This window comes from Grampus griseus (assembly GCF_964374135.1).
Source record: "Grampus griseus genome assembly, chromosome: 5".
NCBI lineage: Eukaryota > Metazoa > Chordata > Mammalia > Artiodactyla > Delphinidae > Grampus > Grampus griseus.
Genome location: NC_138998.1, coordinates 60,481,467 through 60,506,992, shown reverse-complemented (window position 1 = coordinate 60,506,992; position 25,526 = coordinate 60,481,467). Strand labels below are relative to the sequence as shown.

The following is a 25,526-nucleotide window of genomic DNA, read 5'->3' as shown; positions in this document are numbered from 1 at the left end:
GATTTGTATACATACGCACACAGTGTGTACATTTCAGTAACAGAAATAAGCTCTATGAAGCAAATGGGCAGGGTGCTAAGAGAGCACAGCACAGGGGGACCAAATTTAATACGGAGGTAGAAAAAGCCTCCCTGAAAACATATTAAGTGAAACTGAAAGCAGTAGGAGCTGTCGGGTCACGATAAAGCCTAAGACAAAGTGAGAGAAGTTCAGGGTAACTTAAGAGCAGAGTGGCTGGGTTTGGGGCTGAGTCAGGCAAGAACAAGATGGTGCAGGTAGGTGGTGTTAAGATTTTTATCTTTACCTTAAGAACAACAGGAAGTCATCGAAGTGTTTTAAGCAAAGGAGTAATGTACTCAACTTGCCCTTTTAAGGTAATATATTCGACCTAGCAAATGGGTGGGGAATGACTGGAGGGGTGTGTGAACAAAGAAGCAGCCACACAGTTGGAAAGCAATTTGATCATCCAGGTGAAAAATGAGGGTACCTTACAGTGGGCAGCGGAGATGGAGGGAAGCTACCGAGAGACTTGGTAATGAACTGCTAGAAGACCAGGGAAGTGAGAAAAAGCAGCCCCAGCCTTCAAGCAGATGGTGCCCTGCAGTGGAGCCCACGGCTGGAGATTGGATTTCAGGCCCCTCCTCGGCCAGGCCTCCTGCACTGGAGGGGGGCCTGGAAGGAGAAGATTAGGAGAAGAACCGAGGGGGAGTGGTTTCTGGAGTTGGCAGATGGTGGATGGTGATGCCATGTACTGAGAGGAGACAGACTGAAGGGAGAACAGATTTTCTATGTTGGGGGTAGTGGTAAGTGAATCAAGAATTCTTGGGACATTTTAAGTTTAAGACATCTACCTGAAGACATTAAACAGGCATCTGTGCACACAATTCTGGGGCTCAGAGAACTGGTGGGTAGCACTGTCAATGTACCCTTGTCAGCAGGTAGTTCTGAGAGCTGATGAGATTGGAGAAAAGACAGCACAGTTCAGAGGGGTTGCACAGTCACAGCCCATAATGTCACACTTTGCTTTATACAAGACAACATTCCAAATGTTGAGAAATATCACATAATAACCTGGATTTCCCCTTCTATGAAAAATCAAGGGACTTCCCTGGTGGCACAGTGATTAAGAATCCGCCTGCCAGTGCAGGGGACACGGGTTCGAGCCGTGGTCTGGGAAGATCCCACATGCTGCGGAGCAACTAAGCCTGCGGGCCACAACTACTGAGCCTACGCTCTAGAGCCCGTGCACCACAACTTCTGAAGCCCGCATGCCTAGAGCCCGTGCTCTGCAACCAGAGAAGCCACCGCAATGAGAAGCTCGTACACCACAACGAAGAGTAGCCCCCGCTCGCCGCAACTAGAGAAAGCCCGCGCGCGGCAGCAGACCCAACGCAGCCAAAAATAAATAAATAAAATTTAAAAAAAGCAAAAAGGAAAAATCAAGCTGTGGTAACCTGGGCCCACATTGCTATAATTAGATACTAGCTAACACTATGAACCAGGCAGTGTTCCAGGCACTTCACAAATTTAATCTAAGTAACAACTTGATTTTTATGGTTCATACTTTAAGTAAGAAAAAACGGAAGCACAGAAAGGTTGAGTAACTTATCAGAGAGCTAAGAAGTTGTGGAGCTGGGTTGCAGACCCAGGCTATCTGGCACCAGGGCCTGAGGGCTTAGACCTGGGGTGCAGCTGGGAAGCTGCAATCCCATTTAGAAAAGCCTTGTTGCCTGCAGGGCATGGTCCCACCACTTCCTATTGTTTTCCTGTCCCCGGCAAACCCCATCCCAGTCTGAGCATCGGTTGCCATTTATTGTTTTATTTGCACTGCTGTTTTCTGATATTGGAGAATTATTTATCTATACCAAGTAGAATATTAAAAATATTAAAGGCATCTAACTTCCATGGGTAAGAATTTTAAAATTATTTATTTGTGAAATTTCTGTTTGTATGTTATCTGGTCAGATAGAATTGATAAAAACAGGTTAGTATTTAGGTTAAATATGTATGAGAAACTCATAACTATGTTTCCGTGCTTCTGAAACAGTCACGCTTCTGATACATACTTGGGATCTATCATTCCCAAGTATAAAAGATGAAAATGACACAGAGCGAAGGCAACATAATATTAAATAACTAACTTTTCAATTTCAGACAGTTTTATTTAGATAAGGTTGATCTGAGACTGAGGTCTTGGGAGACTTTGACAGTATGCTTAAACTTAGTTTCAAGTCTTGGGGGAAAAATACTGTTTATGTCAGTTTGGGGTCTTACAGTCTCTCAAGTGGAAGAGGGGGTGGGGTGACTTCGATCGCTCACCAGTCCCTTCCTTAGTAAAAGTGTGAGAGGAGGGAGGTGGGGGTGAATGTTAAACGTACAGTATTAATGAAAGGAAAAGCAACAATTATTAAGGTTAGTCAAGAAGGTTCTAGGAATGATGGCACTGACCCAGGAGAAGGAGCTGGTATTTGGAAGGGAGGCTCACTCTGGGAGCTGCAGCCCCCGGCTTCTTGCAGGACTCCACTGGAGGGGAGGGGTGGGGCAGACTGAAAGCAGCAATCAGATAACCAAGGAAAGCCTGGGAAGTGTGGTGAGGCTCAGGCTCTGTCTGAGAGTGGGAGGGGAATCTGGCTCAGATGGACAATTTTGCTAAGCTCTGCCCCAGAGATCCCCAGGCTGGAAGTATCCTCCTGGCCTCCACCCTGGGAAGACCAACCACCCTTCTGAAGATTAACAGGGACCCCTGGAGCCCTTGTGGTCATGAGGTTCCCCTACCAGAATGCAGTCACTAATTAGACTTCTAAAATGAGAACCTCACACGTACAGTGCCAAGCAAACTGTTAAAGTAGTTAGTGCCTGGAATTATGCTCGGGTTGTTAAAAATAAATGATTGTCCACAACCAAGTCCAAACAAGAAACCAAACGTCTGGTTGGCCTTTTTGGATTTTGACAAAACTATATCCCACCCTTGAAGATCTTACTGGACCCCATCCTAACCCACAAAGAAACCATGCATTGTGCTTCTCCTCTGCGTGGATTGGGCAGTCACCACAAATGCAGACTTGGGGAATGGGGAAGATGATGCAAAACATTTTCACTGGTGCAAAAAAAGAAATGGGTATTTGCCCTGAAAGGAAACTTTCTATGGTTGGAAGTGGTTGGGTTCTCTGTATTTGTCTCATATGAAAGTGAAGATGAGGAGAACTTGGAACTCTCATACATTGCTGATGCGAATGTAAAAGGGTGCAGCCGCTTTGGCAAACAGCTTGGCAGTTTCTCACAATGTTAAACACAGAGTTATCATGTGTCCCTGCAGTTACAGTCCTAGGCAAATACCCAGGAGAAATGAAGCATATGTCCACACTGTATTTGTACAGGAATGTTCATAGCAAATGCATGTATCTCAATAAGGTTGTTTAAAAAAAAAAAGAAGTCATCTCTGGGCACAGGCTAAAAATATCTGAAAATTACTTGTAAAGTTAACATAAATATACAATTTCAGCTGTAATATGATTTGATTGTGGTGGAATCTAGACAATGTAAAAAGGGGAATGTACAAAAGTAGTCCTGCTTAAACTTCTGGGTCAAGCTTTAAAGACCGAAGACTTCTGATTTTAATTTGGTTACATTTCCTTATATCTTTCATCAGCTGTTAGGTGTCTAGTTAATACAATACTGTGATATTTTCATTTATTGTTTATTTTTTTAAAGTGGTTTTCTACACTACAGCCCTCTGTTATTAAAGATAAATAATGACACTAGTGCTAAGCTTATTAATTTGTTGACAGAATTTTTATATACTTTAATTTTCTTGATGGTATCTACTTATATTATTCTCTGGTAGCTTTTATCATGATCTTTTCCTGGCTTCCTATTTTATGGCTCATCTGCCCTAGAAATGCTCCGCAAATGCCCTCAGTCAAGAGGTATAGTCCTGGCTGTAAACAGCCCTCATTCCCAAATATAATAAGAGGCCTCTGGTGGCCTAGATGAAGCCAAAACAAATAATATTGCATATACATCAGGTTTCGAAAAGCAGTTACTGCCCAGAGTGCTGTCCTGTTGACCCTGATATTGGGAGGCTTATTTGGCCTGTACCATGGGGCACCCAATGGTAGATTGTGGGATGTTGCCCCTGTAGTCAGATCTCGGATGCTTAAAATGCAAGTGAACAGGGGATTTTAGTTGGGAAGAGTAATCGTCTATAAATAGACGTTGGCAGTGAGACATACCACCTGCATAATAACTTTTATTCTCCAAACACTTATACTTTATTTTTATTTATTATTTTTTTTGTGGCGGTACGCAGGCCTCTCACTGTTGTGGCCTCTCCCATTGCAGAGCACAGGCTCCAGACGTGCAGGCTCAGCGGCCATGGCTCATGGGCCCAGCCGCTCCGCGGCATGTGGGATCTTCCCAGACCGGGGCACGAACCCACGTCCCCTGCATTGGCAGGCGGACTCTCAACCACTGCACCACCAGGGAAGCTCTAAACTCATACTTTATATGGCCATTATGTTTCTCCTTCTGTGCTTACAAAATGCCTTATTCATATGTTCAGAGTAAACTCATCCGGGTTTGGTGTCCCCAGCTGAGCATCAGATAATGTCAGAACAGTCATAAATGTGCCTAGAGAAGAACTGTTCACATTATAAAAGGAACAAAAGGAGGGGAAACTATCAGTTTTCTGAGCTGCTTTGTATTCTATTCACTATAGAAAACACTGACTGGAGAATTTCAGTAGTCAGCGTTTGTGTATAGAATGAGTTTGGATCTTCATAGCCCAAAATGCAGGCAGTCTGTTGTAAAGATAAAAAAAAAAAATCATAATATTGGGAATGATAGCTGGGAAAGCTGCTTTTTGTTTTGTTTTGCTTTGTTTTTTGACTCAATTTTATACTGCTTGTACAGTGTTGACATTTATATTTTGTGTAAAAGATTTATTTATGCAACAGCATAGGGCTGAGAAGCTGTGCCTCTCCTTGGCCCCCTTTGTCACCGTGTCTCTCTCCTTGGAACTCTCCTTTTAGATGTGGCATACATGACAGCTTGGCAGATGTCACATCCACTCCCAACCCTTTTTCCCTTGCCTTCTTCTATAGAAGCCAGAAAGTTAAACATTCAATTTCCTATCCTCCCTTGAAGCCAGGAGTGACCATGTGACTCAGTTGTAGCCAAGAAGATGAAACCGCAAGTTCAGTGAATAAAAAGAGAGACTCCCAAAGAAAGGGGAGAGTTGTAGCTAGTCCTGCCTCAGCCTCTCTGTCCCCTTCTTCCTGCCTTGAGTTTGGATGTGATGCCTGAAAGTACGGCAGCCATCTTTCAACCATGGAGTTTCAAGCCAACACCTTAAAAACGGGACAGAAAGAAAGCTGGAGCCTGGGTCTTTTATGATGGTACCAGGCCTGGACTGCCAACTTGCTATGTAAGAAAAACATCATTTGTTTGTTTAAACAACTTGTGGCCAGACTTTCTGTTATTTTCAGCCAACCACATTCCTTTATGACACACGAGATTTCTTCAATGTGCTTCTTTCCTATTCTCAACTTCTCAGATGGCTCTTTCTCAGTCTCCACCCCCAGCTCCTCTTTCTCTGCCTATGCCTGAATACTGAGATTTCTGTGTCTTCTCTCCTTGTTCTATTCTCATTTCTTGAATAATTTTCTCCATGGGCACAGCTTCAACTGCCCCTTACATACCAACAAGTTCCAAATCTAGATCATGAATTTGGGCCTCCAACCTGAACCTGGACCATTATTTTCAAGTGCATTTAAGACATTTCCCTTTGTATGGCCCTGAAGCAAATTCCACCTATCCATAATTAAACTCATTTTTTTCCCCAGCCAAGCCTTACTTTTCTCCCTTCTCTTACTATTTTGATTAGTTTCACCACCCACTCAGTTATCTGAGATAGAAACTTTAGAATCATCCACTCCTTGTTTACCTTCACAGGTCACATCCAGTTAGTCTCCAGGTGTTACTGAATCCATCTCTTAAATTCTTCTTAGGTCAGCTCTCTCTCCTTTATTCCCTCACCATTGCCCTGGTCCAGGTGCCCACCCTTTCCACCTGGACTTCTACCCTCTCCTCCTAATTGGTTGTGCTGCCTTCCTACTCTCCCTATCTAGTGTGTTTCAACTGCTGGGGTCAACTTTCTAGAACACATCTGATCACTTCACTCTACTATTTAAAACACCTCAGTGCCTTGGCCCCATTACCTAGGGCCAGTGGTTCTCAAATTTTACTGTGCACCCGCATAACCTGAAGGACTCGTTTAAACATAGATTGCTGGGCCACTCCTCCAGAGTTTCTGATTCAGTAGGTCTGGGGTGGGTCCTAAAATGTATATTCCTAACAAGTTTGAGGATGGTGCTGATCAGGGACCACATTTTGAGAACCACTGGTCTAGGCTAAAATTAAAACTCTTTAACATCAGGTTTAAATCATTTACAACCTACCTTCCCAGTTTCTGGCCGCTGCTCACCACGTTCCATAAGTTTTTTTGGTTTTTTTTTGGCCGCACAGCATGCAGGATCTTAGTTTCCTGACCGGGGATCGAACCCTATCCCCCTGCAGTGGAAACATAGAGTCTTAACAACTGGACCACCAGGGAAGTCCCCGTAAGTTATTTCTGAGGTCACCTGCCACTCTTATGTCCAGGTCTCAATCATTCTCTTCCCCGTGTCTGGAATGCACATCCCCCTTCTCATTCCTGGCAAACTCCCTACCAGTTCTTCAAGGAAAGTCCAGCTCCGGCTTCCCTACTGAAGAATTAATTTACTGCTTCCTCCTCTACACTCTTTTGGCACTTCGTACACAGGGTACTGTAGAGTCCTGCTACTTAACTGGTGGTCCTCAACCAACACTAGGGCCATCACCTGGGAGCTTGTTAGAAAAGCAGAGTTTCAGGCTCCACCCCAGACCTACTGAATCAGAATCTGCAATTTAACAGGATCCCCAGATGATTCCCATGCCAGCTGAAGTGTGAGAAGCACTGCTGTGCAGGGCCTTGTGATTGATAGATGCTCTGATGACAGTATTTCCTTTAGTTCCTCCAGCATTCCCATGGCTCGTTATTATTGTCCACAATTTAAAAAGAGGAAACAGAGGCTGGTAGTAGCAGAGCTGCGATTCAAACCCAGGGCCGTCAGGCTTCAGAAATCTGTGCTTGCTCTCCATACTATACCCATCATCTGCCTATTACTGGTCTTCACACATAGTATTGTAATTATCTATCCATAAGTCAGCTCCCTGTCCAGGTAAGGAGATGCTGAGCGGGGCAAAGTCCTATTGTCTCTAGAAATCAAGGAAGAAAACTGCACTGAAAACAAGGAAGTACCTTTGTTCTTTCTCACCGTCAACTACAGTTCTAATAGCAACTTTGGGTAGGATGAGGTTCCTGAAAGAGTTTATACAAATTTTAAAAATATAGCAGCTTTATTGAGATATAATTCATAAATCATATAATTAACTCAAAGTATACAATTCAATGGTTTGTAGTAAACATATACACGGAATTGTGCAATCACTACCCCAAAACGAACCACATGCCAATTAGCAGTCGCTCTCCATTTCCCCCAGACCCTCCATCTCTAGGCAACCACCAACCAACCTCTGTCTCTATAGATTTGCCTATTCTGGGTGTTTCATATGAATGGAATTGTACAATAGGTGGCCTTTTGTGACTGGCTTCTTCCACTTAGCATAATGCTTTTAAAATTCAGTCATGCTGTAGCATGTATCAGTTCTCTTTTCCTTTTTATTGATGAATGAAATTCCACTTTTTATTTATCCATTCATCAGTTGATAGACCTCTGAGTCGCTTCCACCTTTTGGCTGTTACAAATAAATAATGCTGTTAAAAGCACTGTTGAAGTTTTGGTGTGGATATGTTTTTATTTCTCTTGGGTACTCACCTAGGAGCTGGGTTATGTGGTAACTCTATGTTTGACTTTCTGAGGAGCAGCAAGACTGTTTTCCAAGGTGCTGTACCATTTTACATACTCAGGAGCAGTGTATGAGGATTCCATTTTTCCTACATCCTTGTCAACATTTGTTATTATCTGTCTTTTTTAAAAATTCAATTTATTTAAACTAAAAAAAACAAAAACACCCCAAAGCCTGTGTTTTTTATTATAGTCATTTTAGTGGGTATGAAGTGGTAGCTCATTGTGGTTTTGATTTGCATTTCTCTAATAACTAATGATATTGAGCATCTTTGCTTATTGGCCATTTGTGTATCTTCTTTGAAGAAATGTCTACTCTGATCTTTTGCCCATTTTGAAGTTGGGTTTTTTTATTTTATTTTATTGAGTGGTAAGAGTTCTCTATATGTTGTGGGTTGAATGTGTCTCCTCCAAAAGGTATGTTGGAGTCCTTGCCCTCGACACCTCAGAATATGACTTTATTTGGAGATAGAGTCTTTACAGATGTAACCAAGTTAAAATGAGGTTTCATGGTGGGGTTAATCTAATATGGTGGGTGTCCTTATAAAAAGGGGAAAATTTGGACACAGAGAGACATGCATACAAGTAGAACATCATGTGAAGATGAAGGCAGAGAACAGGGTGATGTAGCAGAAGCTAAGGAATGCCAGAGATTGACAGAAAATACCAAGAAACTAGATGAGTGGCATGGAACATTTTCTTCCTCGCAGTCCGCAGAAGAAATCGAGGTACCTTGATCTCAGACTTCTATCTTCCAAAACTGTGAAGCAATAAATTTCTGTTGTTTAAGCCACCCAGCCTGTGATACTTTGTTATGGCAGTCTCAGGAAACCAGTACACTATATATTCTAGATACAAGTCCCTTAACAGATTATATGATTTGCAAATATTTTCTCCCATTCTGTGGATTGTCTTTTCAGTTTCTCAATGGTATGCTTTGAAGCACAGAAGTTTTAAACTTTTATGAAGTTCAATTTAATTTTGACTCCTCTGCAGGGTTAGTTTTTAAGGGCAGCCTTTGAGATTTATTCTGATCCCAGGAGGGGTCTTCTTAGCGGTTTCTTTCCCTAGTTCTCACTGGTAAACTAGCTGACCTGTGTTTGTTGACCTCTTGGAGCTACCAGCCTTCTCTTAACTGTCTACCACCATTGTGGTGGACAGTTTGAACATCTCCACACTCTGTTAGAAATAAAGTCAGTCAGCTTTACAAGCAGGGTGCTATGCTGGGGTCGTAGGCTCTGATCTTCTTGACCTGCCTTTTTTGGTGTGGAACGTCTGCCAACCAAGTAGGGGCTGGCTGGAGGAAAGGTGCCTCTACCTCTCAGCAATACTCACCTGGAAATTAGCCTAGGCAACATGGAGTCGTGGGGGGATGCGAAATGCTGGTGGCCTGCCCTTCCCACGGAGACTTCTTTGCCTGGGAGCAGGGGAGTCCCATCTTCTTGACCACATCCACTTGGAGTGTAGCTTCTGTCACGTTGAGTTGGGAGGGAAAGTGAGGTAGAGCGTGCATAGTGGTTTAAGTGCTACAGACTCTGTTCTTACCAAGTTTCAGCAGATTTTTTTGAATAAATGTTTCTTTACTTATTATACGCCCTTAGGATAATTTCTAGAGACTTTAAATGTTGTTATTTTTAAAATAATTTTCACCAATTACAGTTGTTTTGCTGAGGTGGGGGGTCTGTGAAACTCTTTACACCACTATTCCAGAAGTAATTTATATACTTTTGATAAAAAAATGGGATCATAGCAGTTGTGGAGGTAGGGGTAGGGGTGGGGTTAGGGATAGCAGTAGCAGAGTAAGTCAGGAATAAAAGATTGGGTAACAACCCATCAGGACTTCCAGTTAGCGAACAAGAGAGAAGCAGTAGGTGTGAACAAAACCAGGAATCACTAAAGAAATTCGGAGGCTTTATAACTTCCCCATTCCTCTATTTTTCAACATATCCCTTCTGCCTCCCATACTGATAATCAGTCAGATAAATATTCATTACCTACTCTGTGCCAGGCACTTTGCCTGGTCCTAGGGATAGAGTTAGGTTAACAAGATAGACTTGGTCCTTGCCCTCAAGGAGTGAAAAATAAATCCATTTGGGGAATCAGGAAAGGCATCATAGATGAGGTAGCATTTGATCTGGACTCAGAAGCAAGGAGAGGGTTATTGCTGAACCTAGATTTAGACAGAAACCCAAAAGCTAATGATAAGATCAGGGAAAGTCACTGTTATGTAAGATGCCAGGAGATCATTAAAAATATGATTTAACACATTTTGATGAAATTTTTCAGGTCTAGGCAAATTCAAAACAGGCCATTTGTCATTGGCACCCTACGTTCTAGCCACTTTCTCTCTCCTTTCACTTTCAGGTGACCTTGGGCCTTCCAAAACTACCTACTAAGGCATCTTACCCCAGCTGGTCCTCTCCTCTGGGCTGGATTCTTGGCTAGATTCTTGGACCTCACCAAATAAGGGATGGTATCTAATTTTGAAGAGTCCATAATCTGGGAGAGGGAGGTAAAGAGTCAAGTAAACAGTAAAGTACTCTCACAGAGGTATATCAAGGAGGTAATGGGGGCACACAAGAGCCCATCTAACTCAGACTGGGCTTATTACCAAACCAAACTTGGGTCCACTTGCCCACACGCAGTAAAGCCACTCTACTGACACCTGGTTGTGGTGAAGGATAGTACAGCGTTCATTGCAGGGCCAAGCAAGGAGTCCAGGGCAGCTAGTGCTTGAAAGACCAGAATTCCCCAAATGGTTTCAGGAAAAGGTTTTTAAAGATAGGGTGAGGTGTGTGATCAACTCGTGGACATTCTTCTGATTGGTTGGTGGTGATGATCAGAAGTCAACATCATCAACCCGGTTCCAACCGGTCTAGTGTCTACATGTTGTGGGCAGCATACAGTTAATTTCTTCCACCTGGTGGGGGTTTCAGTATCTGCAAAACAGCTCAGAGGACATGGCTCAGAATATTATCCATAGCCCTTGAGAAGGAACCAAAGGTCCTTGACTTTGTTTAACGGCTACAACTATTATTTTGTCTTGCTTGACTGTTTTCCTTTCTGCATTTTCTCACTTCTCTGATTAAATTTATTCTTTGACTAAAGTTTATCTATAGACAAAAGGCAGGCCAAGGATATGAGGGAGGGGATCCTGTTCTGGGAAGGCCCCATAGGGCTCTGCTTGGTTACAGGATGGGAAGAGGGTGATCACGGAAGCTCCCCTGAGGAAATGAATCCTAGCTCTTTCAGAGAATGTAGGGGAGATAGCTGGAGGTCAGGCATTCCAGGAGAAGGAAACCAAGGCACAGAGATGGGTAAGCCCAGGAAGCGTTCCTCCTCTCTCCCCCACCCCACCCAAGATTTGGGGAATTCCAAACTGTATTGATTTTGACAAGAAACAAAGCTTCCCTCTCCCTAAGGAATTCAGATCTTTCTCTCTCCCTCTCTCTCTCCACTAGCCCTTAGCAGCCAGTCAGGTACATGAACTGGTGTCAGCTGAGTGTTTCCACCGCAGATTTCAATCAAGGAGTCAGTGAGGTAAAGATAAATTTATTAGCATGGTGGCTGGGTAGGGATGTTCTATCCAGATTATTTTTGCTTAAAGATAATTGTGTGTGTCCTGCTTCATAGCTCTCTAGAGCTGCCCCAGTTTATGCCTATTTTCTAGGTAGGATACTTGGCTGCCTCATGAACTCTGTGAGCCTCTGCTACCTTCCAATAAATTTCCTATTCAGATAGTGTTGTTTCAGTCACATGCCAACAAGGAATTTTGATCTTAGGCAAACCACTTAGAAGGCTCTTCCATAGAGATAATGAAGGCCTGAACTAAGGCATTGGTAGGGAGGAGGGAAAGTAAGATGGATGGATAGATAGACAGATAGATCGATTTAGATATAAAGAGGAAGAGTTCCTGGCACAAGGTATGTACTCAATATTTGAATGCATGATTGAATAATAGGAAAAATTACTCTTAGGTTTCAGTCAATTTTGTTGCTATTAACCAGAAAGGAAAATACAAGATGAATCTTTTTGGAGAAAGCTGCTTTTGAGTTTCAGGTTCTAGTAGTCCCATATTAAGGACTCATACAGAAATTTCTAGAAGACATTTGGATATAAGTATCTTGTCTGAACATTTAGATTTAGGATCCATCAAATATAGTCATAACTGGGACCATAGCGGTGGATAAAATTACCCAGGATAATTATCTGCAGGGTAAGAAGAAAGCCTGATGATTGAGGATTTAGGGCAGAGGCAGAGGAAGAGACCATGAAAGAGAAGGAAAAGGAAAAGGAAAAGTATGGCTATAGACAAGATAGGAAAATGTCATCAGGAGCATCAAATTTGTTAAATAAGATAGGGACTTAGAATTTAACAACAAAGATATAATTGGAGCTCTTGGCAAATGTGATTTCTGTAGTGGTGTGAGTATGTGAGCCAGATTGCGGTATATGAAGAAGTGAAGCAAAGGAGAGACTTTTAAAAAACAGGGTTTAGCCAGAAAGGAACTTGGGGCTGCAGAAAGGATTTTAAAGATGGGAGAGGCTAGAGTATGTTTAAATGCTATGGGAGGCTTCCCTGGTGGCGCAGTGGTTGAGAGTCCGCCTGCCGATGCAGGGGACGCGGGTTCGTGCCCCGGTCTGGGAAGATCCCACATGCCGCGGAGCGGCTGGGCCCGTGAGCCGTGGCCGCTGAGCCTGCGCATCCGGAGCCTGTGCTCCGCAACGGGAGAGGCCACAACAGTGACAGGCCCGCGTACCGCAAAAAAAAAAAAAAAAAAAAAAAAATGCTATGGGAAAGTGCTCATAGAGAGGTTGAAAATCAGAGAAGGATGTAGGGCGAAGTCCCTAAGATGCTGGTTGAGTGGGATTCAGAGTTCAGGTGGAGGAGGGACACCTAAATCCTGAAGAAGAGAGACGATAGGAAAGAAGTATAGGAGGAGAGATTCTACTTCATGTCCTTTAAGTCTCTGAAGGAGAAAGCAAGATCAACTGCTGAGAAGAGCGTGGAGTACGCCAGGAGAGTGGCGAGTGAGTTGAAGCCTTGCCAAGAGTATCTTGCCCAATTGAAGTTGGAGATCACACAATTTTAGAGGTATAAATTAGCTGATTTTCTCTACCTGTGTTCAATAGCTTGGGAGTAGGAGCAGAGAAGGGCCAACCACTGGGATGATACACATGGAGGCAGTAGGAGAATAAGTGGAACGGGAGATCAAAAGGGTGAGCAAATTTTGAGTGCTGGTGAGTGTTGGAATGACATTGTGATGATGAAGTGCAGGCTGGAAAGGGATAATGGGTAACCCAGGGGCCTGCATGAAGAGGTGTTAGAAGACTGGAGATCTAGATAAACTCACAAGGAAAATCACAGAATGAGAGAGATGGAAGGAAAGGAAGGCTGTGGCAAAAGACAGAAAGGCTTTGGAGTTTAAGGTTTCATAGGAAAAATAATTCTGGGTGATGAAATGATCCGAGGAATGGCCTTCTGTGTTATTTGGGAGTGAGTGGGAGTGAAGGTCTGTTGACTAGAGGTCAAAACAATGTGAGGCTAGAGCAAAGGGATGGGTCCTATATGCTTAAATGACCCAGGATAATGGCGGAAATCAAAATTAAAGACTATGAGTCAGAGGTCAAAATTTGCTAACAAACAATTTTATGAATGGTAGGTATATGGAAACCACAAGTTGAGAAGTGGAAAACGCAACAAACTAGGACATTAGTGTAATGTTATTTCCATGTGTCAGTAAGCAGCCCTTCCCTGATTGCTATGTATTTCCTCACTTGACAGAAAGCTCTGGAGGGCAGGGCCTGTCTTATTAATCCCATAGCATCTTACCCAGTTCTTGGCAGCAGTCGGAAAGAAGAGACCATACAATCTCTTTACTCTAGAAAGTGCTGATTCTTTATTCCCATTTACACAGTTCTCATTCCCTGGAATCCTATAAGTTCCTCTATCATACTATATGTAGAATTTATCTATTCATATGTCTGCTTCTCCCATCATTCTATAAACTTTGAGACCAGGAACTGTCACATTCATTACTGTAATCCCAGAGGAAACATTCTGTCTGATCCACATTAAGGACGCCAGTGTTTTGTCAAATAAATAAATGAATACATAAACGAATGAACCTCTCAGCTGTTAAGAACTACCATTCCTGATTAAGCACCACTGCCAAGTACTGGGCTTTGGTCTCTTCTTTCCCGTTGATGCCAAGCACTGGGTAAGATGCTGTGGAATTAATCTAATAAAACAGGCCCTGCCCACCAGCAGCTTTCTGTAAAGTGAGGAAATACATAGCAATCAGGGAAGGGCTGCTTGCTGAGACATTACATGCTTTTATATTCTAATTTAATCCTCACAACAACAAGCCTAAGTAGGAAGAGGGGAAACTGCAGCCCCAGAAAGTTTGAGCATCTTACCCAAAGACACACAAGCAGTAAATGTTAAAGCTGGCATTTGAATACAGCTCTGACTTCAAAACCTATTTTCACATTATGTTGCCACCAAGCCTAGTCTAAGTGTAACAACTAGAACTTATCAGAAAACCAGGTTTAGTGGATCACTCCACAGTGCTAACTTTATCATTAAGGCAATGATTCCCAAGGGATTCTTTTTCCACTTGCTACACATGCTAGTCCCGTGAGAAGCAGATGCTAAGATGAGATCAAATGTGCAAGGATTTTAATAAAAACATGTAAGAAAATGCCCTGTGAGGGAAAACGTGGAGGGAGGGGGGGAGAGAGAGAGAGAAAGCTGGGAGAGCCATTAGACCCCAGAAGCAAGTGAAGGAGAGGGAAAGAAGGTTGGATAGAAGCATCTTACATTGCCATGTAGTCTAATGAAGGTTGCACAAAGCAGAAGGGGAGTCCTGGAGCCCAAATCCACCATCAGAAGGAACATGTGTGCCTTAGTATCCCTGTTACAAGTCACTGGCTGAAAGCAGCTGGTAGGAGGTGTGTGGGCTCAGCACAAATGCAAGATGGATTTCAAAGCCAGCAGCTGGGGCATCATTTGGTCAATTATGCTCTCTGTGGTTGGAGGCTAGTCAGGCCCATTTCCATAGCTGTCACACCATGCTAGAAATCTTCTTGGAGTGTTGCTTTCTGTTTTGTTTCACCTCCTCTGTTTACTCACCTACAGACACTGAATTCCTATAAAGCCTTACTATCTTTGGTATCATCCACCACATCTCAGTAGGAGTGTGTTAAGAAAGTAAATATGATCTTTTAAAAATCCTCTTTCCTCCTTTATCACACACCGTGTTTTTCTCTAAATAAAAAGATATGAGTATTCAAAGCCTTGACTCTTTGGACCGATTGGCACTTTGGTTGTACTACATATGCATTGATTATTGTTTATCAAACTATGACTCAAAAATCCTGTTTTGGGGCTTCCCTGGTGGCGCAGTGGTTGAGAGTCCACCTGCCGATGCAGGGGACACGGGTTCGTGCCCCGCTCCGCAGCGGGAGAGGCCACAACAGTGAGGCCCGCGTATCGCAAAAAAAAAAAAAAAAAAAAAAAAAAAAAATCCTGTTTTAAGGTATATAGCCTCTTGTATAAAAAACAGAATTGGTGGTTTTATTCACTAAAACATTAAGCACCTCTGTGCTGAACATGCTATTCAAACATAAACATGAACATGTGACTTATGAGTCTTAATTTATAGAGGTGACTGGGTGATAACACGGAGCAGTCAGTGCCATTGAAAGAAAAGTTTAGTGTTACAGTTCTCCTAGAAACAAGAGGCACAGTGTGTCATACAGGGCCACAGGGGAAGCACCAGTGTCAGTCAGGAGGCAGAAAGAAATGAGGGGGAAGCATAGGACAGAGCCTTTACTGGGGTTTCCATGGGTAAGTCAAGGCATAGCAGGGTAAACAGTTTAGGGTTGGCTAGTTTGAATAATCCCAGCTGGTTTGGTGACACAAGGGGTGGTTCTTAGCAGTCTGGTACCTGGCCCTAGGGTGATTTAGGGCACGGGAAATGTTGGTTTGGTGTGTGAGAGTTAAGGAGGCAGCTGGAGTTTTGGACAGGAGATTGGTTGGTTTATATATGAAAGCTGGGCTCACTGACAAGCTGTTTACTGCCTCTAGGAATTAGCCAGTCCTGGGAGGAGCAGTCTCTCCCCAGCCAGCAAGGTCCCCCAAAGATGTCAAAACATCATATAAAAAATATAAAAGACCCCAACATAATTAGGAGGAAATCATGCCTTTTGATTTTCTCAGTCTCCATTAACAGTTAATGAATAGCAGAGAGGCAGAAGGCAGGTTTAGCCCATTTTTCCCCCTCATTCTGTTAAGAGCACAGGTTATTTTTTGAAGAGAAAATTTAAATTATGAGAGGCTTCTATTCTCTACCCATTGCTCATGGTTTTCCAAATATAAGCTAATAAATGCTTTTAATTCTTTCAACTCCTTCCCTGACTTTGCATACTGCATTTTTGTCCTGAAGACAAAATGCATAGAAAAGGAATCAACATTTATATTCTCCTCTTCTGTGCCAGAACTCTGTTCACTCTTCAACATACATCCCATTATCCAACAAGCCTGTAAAGTGAGTATTACGACTGCATTTCCTAGAATAAGCAAAGTATGGCTCAGAGAGGTTAAATGGCTTTATGGCAGAGCACAGGTTGGAATCAGAGCCGATGAAGCCTATCCACTTTCCAGGTGTGGCTACAGAGGAATTAAGTGAAATGAAAACAGCTTTACATTTATTATTTAAGACATATTCTAACTTGCCATTTTATTTTGATGGCACAATATAAAAACTAAGCATAACAAGCTAAAGCATTGCTTGCACTTTTTTTTTTTTTTTTTTTTTTTTTTGCGGTACGCGGGCCTCTCACTGTTGTGGCCTCTCCCGTTGCGGAGCACAGGCTCTGGATGCACAGGCTCAGCAGCCATGGCTCACGGGCCCAGCCGCTCTGCGGCATGTGGGATCTTCCCGGACCAGGGCACGAACCCGTGTCCCCTGTATCGGCAGGCGGACTCTTAACCACTGCGCCACCAGGGAAGCCCCTGCTTACACTTCTGTAACATATCTTTTCAAGATTTTACTTTTGCTAATGTAAAATCAGACATTGCCTCTGCAGTAAATAATGTGCCCTCTTCGACACCTGCAATAAAATTTCTTAAGTTCTTTACTCTTGATATTACTATAAGGGTATTTTTGAGAGCCAAATCAAAAGAACACTACAGTGCAAATGTTATGGATCACTTTCATAATTAAAAATTAAAATCATAAAAAAATTCTGAATAGTAACACTTACATGTGGTTCACACTAAAAAACTGATTATGTGCATATTTATATAAATTACACACAATTCTATAGGAGTATGCAGTGAAATTGCCTTTTTACTTGTCCCTAAGCCACCAATTCCTCATACACACCAATGTTTTTAGCTTTTTGTTTAGCCTTCTAGTTACTTTGTGAACACACTAGTAAATACATATATTAACTTGTAATTTCCCCCACTCCTTTTTCAAACAACCACTTGAATATATTTAAGGTAAGACAAAACAACGAGCTTTTGGTAAATAAAATTTAATACAACCATAGTCAAGTAATAATGGTTAAAAGACATTTTTTATTAGATAGAACTTTTTAAAAATTAAAGACAACTATGCACAAAGTATATTTATACAAGACATATAAGTATTAGTGTGCTGCAACTAAATTGAAAACAAAGAAATACAAAGCTTTTTTTTTTTTCCCCCACTGTGAAGACTCTGGAGCATCTGAAAGCAAAAGACACTTGGCTGCCACAAGTCTGTACAAGCTGTAAAGCACATTATGCTTTTGTTCAACTCTATAATCGTGTTGTCTTAGATAGCTCCAGAAACTCTCAACAAGATTTAAATTAAGAAACCACGGGGAGGGGTGTTGGAGAAAGAAAGACTAAGAACTTTTTCAGGAAAGATAAATGAAAGAGCCTGTAGAAGGAAAAACAAAAGAAACAAAACAGTACATAAGAATGAAACAAAAATAAGTAGACTTACTTTTTTGACTTTAGATGCAGATATTGCAAATGATGTTTACAAGGGTTTAATCAACCTAAGATAGATGTTTTTCTTAATATCTTAAAAAGCACCTTGGCATCAAACAAAAAAAGTCCCCCCAATATAATAAAACTCCAAACACCCAACAAATGTTAAGAAAATGTTTCTTAACATTTTCTTTCAAGCAACCACAAGGCTGGTGCTCATTAAAGAATTCAAGAAGGGAAATTCACTCTATAGGAAACAAGTATGAAACTTATCTAAGGTAAGCTTTATTTAGACTGAAAGAAAAGTTGAAATAGCACAAGAGAACTTAAGGCATATAAACAAATTCAGATGCAGTTATTTTGAAAACATTAAAACAAATTCTTTTCTTTGGGACAATACATAAAATAAGTTATAACTACTGGTATTCAAAACATTTTTTAATGATGATCTTTAGCACTACAAAAATTTAATATCTAAGGCAATCACACAAATGTAAAACACTCATAAAAAACATTTTTAAAAAGTCTGAAGTATGTTGAAACTGTCTCTGGAATTATCAATTCACACTCCTGGCTCAAGTGGTTTCTGATGACTAGCATTAGACGTGACAGTAAGTATAACTAGCTAGTCAAACCTACTGCCTTAAAGGCCAACCAAATTGCCCCATTCTGGTTTCTTGGTATGGTGAATTTATTTAACTAAAAGGAATAATGGGGTGAGGTGATATAAACCTGGTTTTCAATATAATGCACAAGAAATTCTAAGAAAGGCCAAAATTATGTTGAGGTTAACTGGTGTCTTGAGTTTAGGAAAATAAAGGCAGTCCACAGGAAGCCTTTAAGAGACGTTATCTTATCACTTGGCACCACATAAAGAGCAATCTCTTCTCTTTGAAAATACAGTCTGGAGTAGAAGATATCTTTTCCACATATAAATCTCAAGAAACAAAAGGCACACACTGATGATTCAACCCTCTCTTTTCATGTATGGGTTCTCACAGCATTTCTTTTTAAAAAATCTATTGCCATATCCACACAACAGGAAAAAAAAATACACCTGGTTTGTACACTGACAAAAGTAGTATAATTGAACCTTTATATTTTCCTGAGTTTCATTTCAAAAGGGTATGACAGTAGAGATACATAAACAATTCATATTCACTAAGAGAAAATGTATCAGTCCACAAAACATTTTCATCTTTCTAAATATAAAAAAATGAATGTTTAACCACCGCCATGTGTGAAGCCCCTTTACCAAACTGAATTTACTCTAGAATCATGAACTGCAAGTTACTTAGATATGGCACTTTAAACACTCCAATTAGGCAAAAATGACAAGTTAATACCCTCCCTGAGTATTTACATCATTTTTTTGTTAACACCTGGTTTAAATGGAGTAAATACCTATATTTCAGTCATCTAGGGGAAAAAAAAAGGTTACTGAAGATACAATAGGCTACCATTTCATACCTGTGCAGTAAAGTCAGTGGGAAGATTAGAGTAGAAAAGGAAGAAGGCCTTTTTGTTGTAAAAACTAGACCACTTTATAGCTCATTCACATATAGGAACACATGAAAAATGATTAAAGTTCATGGAGAAAAAACTGTACATTTCTGTTGACCCACAAAAAATACTTTTGAATTCCTTCCCCACTGAGGTATATCAATGGCTAGGTTTAGCAAACTTGTATCTCCCGTCAATTTGTTTTCTGATCTTGTAAAACTGTATGCATTATATAGATTCTGACTGTATATGAGTCATCATACTAATATTCATCATGTACTTTCATATGTAACAAAGTATTCTAGAAATGCCCAAATTAAAAAAATATACTTCTGGAATTGAATTTAATAAGATCAACTAATTTTTACTTTATGTGCCTTTTTCTGATCAGAAACTGATAAAATTCTTGATGTCTGTATGTATGTGTGTAGATGAGCATACCATCTATCTACATATATACACACATGTATTGAATATATACATACACACTAACCCAAAGGCTTATACGAGCATCACCCACCAAAAGAAAATATGTCAACTATGTGATGAGAGCATGAATATAATCTGATACCATTTTGGTTGATAAATCCCTTTTGATATACTAATTATACCCTAAAATTCTTTATTACTTTATCAATGCTAACATCATTATTTATCAAAAATCAGTAAATGAAAATAAATAATTTAAGAAAATTAAAGTATCAGTTGGGTAACTTTAAAAATTGTTACTTTAATTTCATAGGATTCAAACTAAGTTCTTGGTGGCTACTTAATTTATGTAGTTTTAAATTATGTAGAGAAAAAAATTAAGCAATATTGGTATGAGGTCCATGTTTAAACAAATTCTGTTTTATAGGATTTCCAATTTACTACAACAGACACCTGAACATTAAAAATAAATGTATAACAAAATACAAGTAAATAGTTAATACTTTTATAATAGATGAAAGTACTAAAATACAGGTTATGTTGAGAAAGTCTTCTTTGTGTGAAGTGTCTATTTATGGATGGGCATGATCTTACAAATACACATGAAAATAACAAGTATCATTTGTATAATTCTCAGCATTTACAAAACACTTTTCTCATATACCACAGAGAATTTCTGAACTAAATAGGTTCCATTATCTACAAAAGGTATGATGCAGAAGTAGAAGTTTACTCTAAAATTAAAACAAGTATCCCAATTGTATCTACTACTGTCTTTCAACTAAAATGGTAGAAAAGTGGTTTCTGAATTGCTCTGATAATTATCACAAAAAGGTATACATCATTTCAAATTATGATCTGAAAAATAAAAATTCCTTAAAGATTTGTTAAGTGTTTTAGAGTTTTCCTCAGAATTCAGACTCCAGCTAGGCATTAAAAGTTGACTCTGTATAGGTTTATTTCAAATCTTTGCATCATTCTAAAATGAGAAAGAAAGAGTAGTTTATCAATGTTAGGTTTTTGATTACTACCTTGTTTTTAACAGAAATCTGGTGACACTATAATCACATATTTGCATCATTTCTCCTATGGCAAATATATAATTATGATGTGAGACAACAATAGTGCCTGGGGAAGTCGAAATATAGCAGGCTACCTGAACATCCCTAAAATGTTTTAAATTATATCTGTCCACCCAGGAATATCAATAATCACGTACACTATAGTTCCTGCCATTTCATTTGCCTTAGAAAAAGTTTTACACTCTTCTCTGAAAACCAGTAAGCTTTATAAACTGGAGTTGAAACATCTAGACAAAGGCAATTTGATGTAGAGAAGCTTGAGAATATTGATCACTATTTTACACAATGGGTACCAAATGAAAGATTTATCTTAGAAGACTGCAACTACTGCTGTTAGTTTCTTCAGATAGCTAATTTTAAAAGAAATATGGACCCACTGAGACACGTGGTCCCTGCTTTATCCTTTAAGGGCAGCTTAACAGTAGAGACTCCCAGGATTTTTAGCTGTTCACAAGAAAGTAGGATAACCAGGAAGAGGTCCTCACCCAAAGCACCATAGTAATGAGGTCAAACCCTACTGGGCTACGGAGAAAATCTGTCCCTGTTTTTCACAAGATAATATTGCAAAGTGGATTTCAACTCTTCTGCCATGTTCAAGAAAAGGCGCATCCCTTAGAGGATTTAGAGATGATATATAAATACTTTTGAGAGCCACAGTGGGTCATTTTCCCTTCAATGGTCTTAGATGATTTTTTCTTAGGAACTAACATGTAATTTTAATCTCCATTTTAAGGGCACTTGCTTTTGTATCTCCTCCCCCCAAAATACCTTTAATATAAGAAAATAATTCTAAGAATGAAGTCATAATAATTCAGTATTTTATGATACTCAGATTGTCATCATTACACTTTTATCAATTACAGAAAAAAACCCACAATAAAATTAATCAACTTGGATGTATTTTTTAGTGACAAAGATTTTTAAAACTGGTTTTTCTACCTTAGAATGATTCTAAGTATTCTAAGCATTATATGAGTCAAACTAAATGAAAACTTGCCATGCAATTATATATATATGTATGTGTGTATATATATATATATATACACATACACATATATATATATACACACACACACACATATGTGACAAAGTAAGGAATATACAGTCTTGCAGATAAACATACATAAATGAAGAAACCATCACAAATTCCTAAAAGGTACGCAGGCAGACATTATTTCCTACTCCACATAGGTTTCTTACAAATACTCACAAAGGTACACTCTCAAAGCCCAAGCAAAGACCACTATTACCTTCAACAACAACAATTTTTTTTTTCCCAATTACAGAAAAGCCTTTATTACAGTTTGAAAGATTGATATTTTGGGAAGAAAGGCATGACAATTATTATTTTTACTTTTCTGTGCATATTGCAAAAAGGAGATATGTCAAGTTCCCACTCTGGAGTTTTTAAAACCTCTCATCTTGTATTGCTGTGGCTTCTTGGGTGAGGTATCCTGGTTTTAGAGCTTAAAGCATTTCTCATTGTATCTATGAATAGTCACACATCCATGATAGGACACTGGCCTGGGCATTGCAGCTACCCCTGTGATGATACTTGTTGCAGGATCATAACAGAGAATAGTGTCTGTGGCTTCTCCATTTTCCCGTCTTCCACCCAGGATATATATTTTACCATTACATACAGACATACCACAGTTTTCCTGTTCAACCAAATTAAAAAAAAAAAATTAACTGTTGACAGTAAGGGATTTGGCAGCAAACTGAAAAGTAAAATAAGACATGCTTTAACAAGTCAAAAAAGGAGACATGAAATAATAAGCTCCCTTTTGCCCAACTCCTATGTGTGAATACTAGGTAAATTTGCATGGGTGAAGGGAGTGTTAAGATAGAATATATGTCACTAATTGGGGTCAAGATATGGGAGGTGAAGTGGGGGTGGTGGACTGAGAGAAGGGTTTTAGTTAACTTAATGGTAGTTGAATGAAAACATCCTTGAAGACTTGCTTCTCCTATTACAGGAAGGTCCTTTATTATAGAAAGTGGCTATTACATGATCAAAGGGTAGGAACATTATTCATTATAGGGGATTACCCACAAGTTGAAAGAATGAATGAGAGTTATAACCAAATTAAAGAAGCACTGTTATTAGGGGCCTTGGATGGGGCACAGAAACTCCCCAGATAACATTTTATAGTTAACTTTCCATGCAATGAGACTCTTAGCTAAATTTTACTCTTCTCTGTCAGTAATACAATTATTATATAAAACAAATACTCTTGCAAGGATAAGAGTGATTCTTCAAAGAAAAAAATTATACTAAAATTGTCTCACTATTGCATGAATCTGGTTATGCTGCAGGTCAATTATTCTTCCATTTAAATTTCACTTTAATTCAGAAAGTTATTGTATATTATTATCCTGTTTCCACATAACCAACAATGAGATGGGTTCTACCAGTGAGTACAATAAACATTTTTACTTGATCAGATTTGCTATATATAAATTTCACTCTTGTAGAAAAAATTAAATCTTGGTGGATTTCTATAATAGAGGATAGTATCTTTGGGTCTAGAAGAATTAGTGAATATTTTAAAATGTCTACATTAGAGTTTATATATTATATATAATATTATATTATATATAATAATATATATTATATATAATATATATATATTATATATTGACTTGGGGCCCATATATATATATATATATTATATATTGACTTGGGGCCCATTATCATCAGTGAATGACAAACTTTTATGTAGAATACCACCCATGAATTGTACCAATTATGTACCAGACTATAACATTTTCCATCGAAAGCACAATGAGCTCTTTCTATAAATTCTGAAAGTTCTGAACACAATAAAAGACAACATCCTTAGTTTTCAAGTACAAGCTGGCTTGCACTATTGAACTTTACAGTCACTTTGATGATGATTCTTAAACTATATAATTATAGGATCTATCTTGTTATTAACATCATTTCATAAATAGTGCTCAGAATTAAATGAAGCAAGCAACCTTCAGAACAGATATTCATTCATATCAGGAAATTACTTGCATAGTAGTTTATTTCACTCTATGAGAGTCTCAAGGGTAATGGCAGCTAGTAAGAAAAATAATTCATCAATACATGAAGTTTTAATGTTATTTTTCATGACTTAAATGAAACACAATCTTAATATTGTAAAATATACCCCTCTCCTTAATTATTATTTTTTATAATGCTTAATGCTTAAATGTTAAAACGCCAATAAAGAAAAAGAATCAGATTTCTTTTCAATTATTATTCTAAACTTTAACGACATTTTAAATACCTAATCCGCTGAAGAAGGGTAAAAAAAAAAATCTTCGTCAGTAAAAAAAAAAAGTTCCTGATGAAAGTTAAAAAGCAAAATATGTTTAAAATAGCAAGTTGTGGAATTTAGGAATTATGCAAAGTCAAAAGGCATGGAAATGGCGAGGTAAAAACAGAGAAAAAGGCTGGGTCCATTAGGACTGGGAAAAAAAAGCTCATTTTTTCAGTTCTTTTTTTGTCATTCAACATTCTAAGCATTTAAAAACACCACAACCTTTGACTCAAATAGCTGTCTACCATGAAATTACAGTTGATTTATCATTTTTCATTTGATTAGTATTAAAAGGGTAGGCAGGACTTCCCTGGTGGCGCAGTGGTTAAGAATCCGCCTGTCACTGTAGGGGATATGGGTTCAAGCCCTGGTCCGGGAGGATCCCACATGCCGGGGAGCAACTAAGCCCGTGCGCCACAACTACTGAGCCTGTGCTCTAGAGCCTGTGAGCCACAACTACTGAGCTCACATGCCACAACTACTGAAGCCCGTGTGCCTAGAGCCTGTGCTCTGCAACAGGAGAAGCCACCACGATGAGAAGCCCGCACACCGCAACAAAGACTGGCCCCTGCTCTCCACAACTAGAGAAAGCCCGAGCACAGCAGTGAAGACCCAATGCAGCCAAAAAAAAATTAAAAAAAAAAAAAAAATTTACCGAGCACCAATCAATCAATGCAAGATACATGAGATGAGTTAGAAAACACAGTATCCTTAAGAAGACTGAATTCCAGTATAGAAATGAACATTTATAACTATAAGGAAATTTATCACTTGCATTATAGAGGTGTTAAGTGTAGTGACAGATCAGAAAAACAAGAGATTAATTCTGAACAGGGCAACCTCAGTTTGTTGTAACTGTGAAGTGGTACTTGAAAGATGAGTAGAATTACAAATAGAGAAGGTAGAAAAGGCATTAAAGGCTAAGAGGACAACATGAATCAAGGCAAGAACACATACCATCTGGATAGCAAATGCAAGCAACAGATACTTAATGTAATTTGGGTAAAGGTGAAGAAAGTGAAGCTAAAAGGCAAGAAGAGGTCAGACAACAGGAGACCTAGAATGAAGTGGGAAAACTTTTAGATTTTATTCAGTACATTTCCAGAGAAGAGACATAATTTGATTTGCTGAAAAATAACTGGTGGTAAAATGGGTTAGAAAAGCAAGACATTAGAGAAAGGAACACTACTTAGAAAATACTGTTTTAGTTTAGGTAAGAACTGATGAGAACCTGAACAAAAGCAAGAACCACAGGAATGGAAAA

At 39.5% G+C, this 25,526-nt stretch overlaps 1 protein-coding gene across 7 annotated transcripts in view; it reads right to left on the bottom strand.

Annotated features, from left to right (window-relative positions):
• Positions 1-17,515: 17,515 nt before the first annotated feature.
• Positions 17,516-25,526, bottom strand: part of KLHL24 (kelch like family member 24) — a 39,307-nt gene continuing 31,296 nt past the window's right edge. For all 7 annotated transcript variants that reach the window (XM_082654100.1, XM_082654098.1, XM_082654101.1 and 4 more), the window contains one exon: positions 17,516-22,609. In XM_082654100.1, the coding sequence (XP_082510226.1) occupies positions 22,409-22,609 (201 nt within the window). In that variant the 3' untranslated portion in view covers positions 17,516-22,408. The remainder of the gene's footprint in view (positions 22,610-25,526) is intronic.